This window comes from Setaria italica, chromosome IV (assembly GCF_000263155.2).
Source record: "Setaria italica strain Yugu1 chromosome IV, Setaria_italica_v2.0, whole genome shotgun sequence".
In the NCBI taxonomy this organism is placed as follows: domain Eukaryota; kingdom Viridiplantae; phylum Streptophyta; class Magnoliopsida; order Poales; family Poaceae; genus Setaria; species Setaria italica.
Window position 1 is genome coordinate 36169912 of NC_028453.1, and position 2573 is coordinate 36172484.

At 48.2% G+C, this 2573-nt stretch overlaps 1 protein-coding gene across 1 annotated transcript; it reads left to right on the forward strand.

Annotated features, from left to right (window-relative positions):
* Window positions 1-350: 350 nt before the first annotated feature.
* LOC101777030 (high mobility group nucleosome-binding domain-containing protein 5) lies at window positions 351-2573 on the forward strand. The gene is made up of 2 exons (XM_004966008.3): window positions 351-960; window positions 1910-2573. The coding sequence occupies exons 1-2, from the start codon at window positions 399-401 to the stop codon at window positions 2401-2403; spliced, it is 1056 nt and encodes a 351-aa protein (XP_004966065.1). The 5' UTR covers window positions 351-398; the 3' UTR covers window positions 2404-2573.

Genomic DNA, 2573 nt, shown 5'->3' on the forward strand with positions numbered 1-2573 from the left:
TCTTAAATTGAGACTCCACCTTCTCACTGCTGTTGGCAGCTGAAGACGTGGGGGATCTTTCTTTGTTTTCCACGAAATGATGGCATGTGCCTAAAAGATGAGCAAATTGGGCATTTGCTTACGGTTGACAAACTGGTCGGTAATACTTTTATACTAATACTGCTGCCAATGAATGCAGCCGTGAGAATGAAGAAAAAAAAAGTTGAAACTCGACACCTAAGTCCAGCTCTGCACAGAGCTCGGCCGGCCGAAAGGAACCGTGGGCCAGTTAAATCGTAAACCCACGGCAGATAAAGGTCCAGTCCATGTAGCCAAACCCCCCCTAACCTGGGGGCCCAAGGCAGCAAATTTTGCCCTTCTCATTCATTCCACGAGCCCAGGCGCTTCCTCTCCGCGCCATGGAGCTGGAGCTCGAAAGCGGCGGCGGGGGAAGCAGGGCGGTGTCCCTAGCCGTTGACTCCCCAACGGCCGACCTCGGCCGCGGGGACCTGGGCGGCGACGGCGGCGGCCCCTCCGCGGACCGCACCGTCTCCCGCCGCCACGTGTCTCTCCGCCTCCTCGACGAAGGCGGCGAGCCCGGGGTCGCATTCGAGGTCGTAGGCAGGAACCCCGTGGTCGTCCGCTCGCCGAACGGCGGGAGCAGCGTTGTGTTCCGGCGCGGGGAGAAGGGCGATCTCAGGCCCGGGGACGCGCTGTCGCTGTCGCTGAAGGCGCCTGCGTTCTGGGTGGTGCGGAGGAGGGAGGGGAACGGGGAAGGTGATGCGGAGGTGGAGGTGGAGGCCGCCGTGCTGGACGCGGTGGCGAGGCGGGAGAAGCGGACGCGGGAGCGGAAGGAGAGGGAGAGGGAGAAGCGGGCTGCGGAGGAAGAGGCCGTCGAGGTCACCGAAGAGGAAGAGGGGGCGGCGGGCTCTGATGTGGAGGGTTTGGACATTGATTTAGCGAGCATAGATCCAGTTCGAGGTGAGCTTGTGTTCCTTTCCTTGCATTTCAGGGAAGTTGAGTTTTCCAAATTCCGGGAAAAATTTGAATTTGTTGCACATAAATCTCTAGCGATGAACTGATACTGCTCTCATTCTCAATGTAGCTTACGTTGGAGTGTCTGTCTTGAATTTGATCTGATTTCGATGTTGCCTGTGTACTCTGCACGTGTTGGGTGATTTCGATGTAGCTTAGATTGGTTGCACTAAAAGGCTACCCTGTCGATTTCTGAACAATGCTCTGTGTCTGATGCAGAAGTATTCGTTTGAAACCTCATGCAGCTCTATGTTTTGAAACTAATGTGTGAATGGAGAAGGTTCCAATTCTTCTAGAATTTGCATCGCAAGGGAGTCTGAATTTTTCCAAATTCAGTTACAAATTTGAATCTTATTGTACATAGCCTTTTAGCAATGAATCAATACTGTGTTCAATGTAGGTTAATTGGAGTGGCATGACTTGCAAATAATTGGGTTTCTGTTTTTCCCTGTGTACTCTGTTTGTATTAGTTGATGATACATTCAGAATACACTTATTGGCTACCCCGTTGATTTTTGAACAATGCTGCGTCAGATGGAGAAGGAACAGTTGGTGTAGATTCAGGCTTTTGTACGGTACTTATTGGAAACCTGATGCAACTGTATAGGCATAGGCACGTGTGAACAGGAGGTTTCAGTTCATAAGATCTGCATGGACACTAGTGAAAAGAAACATTTCATATGGTTAGTTGTAGAATTGGAGTAATGGACTACTGGCCAATGTTCTTCAATAAAATCATATTTGAGCATTAGTATTTGTGCATTTTATTTTCCTGTTGCCAAGAAAATGTGTCAATGTCGAAATAATATCGAAATGTTTCTGTCTTGTTGTCTTTATTGTCAAATACGGAGTACATTTCTGCATTTCTGTTTACAAAGTATGGTTTTGTCTGCAGAATTTGGGTTCTTGTCAATGGGCCATGAATTTGATAGTTATCCAAAGGGAAGGATTCGTGCTCCAAAGGATTGGAATTGGTTCCTGGAGGAAACAAAGAGAAGCTCCGATGATGAAGATGATGAGGTTAGCAACAGGAGAGGTAGATCAAAAGCTTTGGGTCGGAACAAGAAGAATAAAGATGGAGAGGGTGATGATGAAGACTGGACTGATGAGAGCGAGGATGAAAAGGAATCCCTGGCAAGAGGTCCTAGCGTCAAGAGATCAAAGTATGTGACAAGATCTAAAGACCCGAAAAAGCCTCGTCAGGAGAACTCAAAGGTTAAAGGTGGGGATAATGATGACGAGGATGAAGAGGTTGAGGAAGAAGAGGACGAGGAAGATGAGACTCTGGGAGGTTTTGTAGTTAATGACGAGGACGATGAGCCTATGGAAGAGCTGAGCGATGAAGAGGAGGAAGAGGAGGAATTTGACGACGAGGAAGATGATGATTGATAGCAGTATCGGAAATCGGCCACCTTCTCGGTGATGATGTAAAGTGCTGACAAGTAGATTTTCCTAAGCTACAAGTAGTTTTATTTTTGTCCTCCTTTGAACTTGTGTAAATACTGTTTGACAAATGTTGGGAGTGTTGCTTCTGAAAGAATGGCGTGTTTGTTAGCTCA

What these genes read in the sequence shown, in the direction of transcription:
- LOC101777030 (XM_004966008.3), top strand. Translation starts at nt 399, where the DNA reads ATGGAGCTGGAGCTCGAAAGCGGCGGCGGGGGAAGCAGGGCGGTGTCC. An exon ending in GAGCATAGATCCAGTTCGAG is followed by an intron (nt 961 to 1,909) that starts GTGAGCTTGTGT and finishes TTTTGTCTGCAG; the next exon opens with AATTTGGGTTCTTGTCAATG.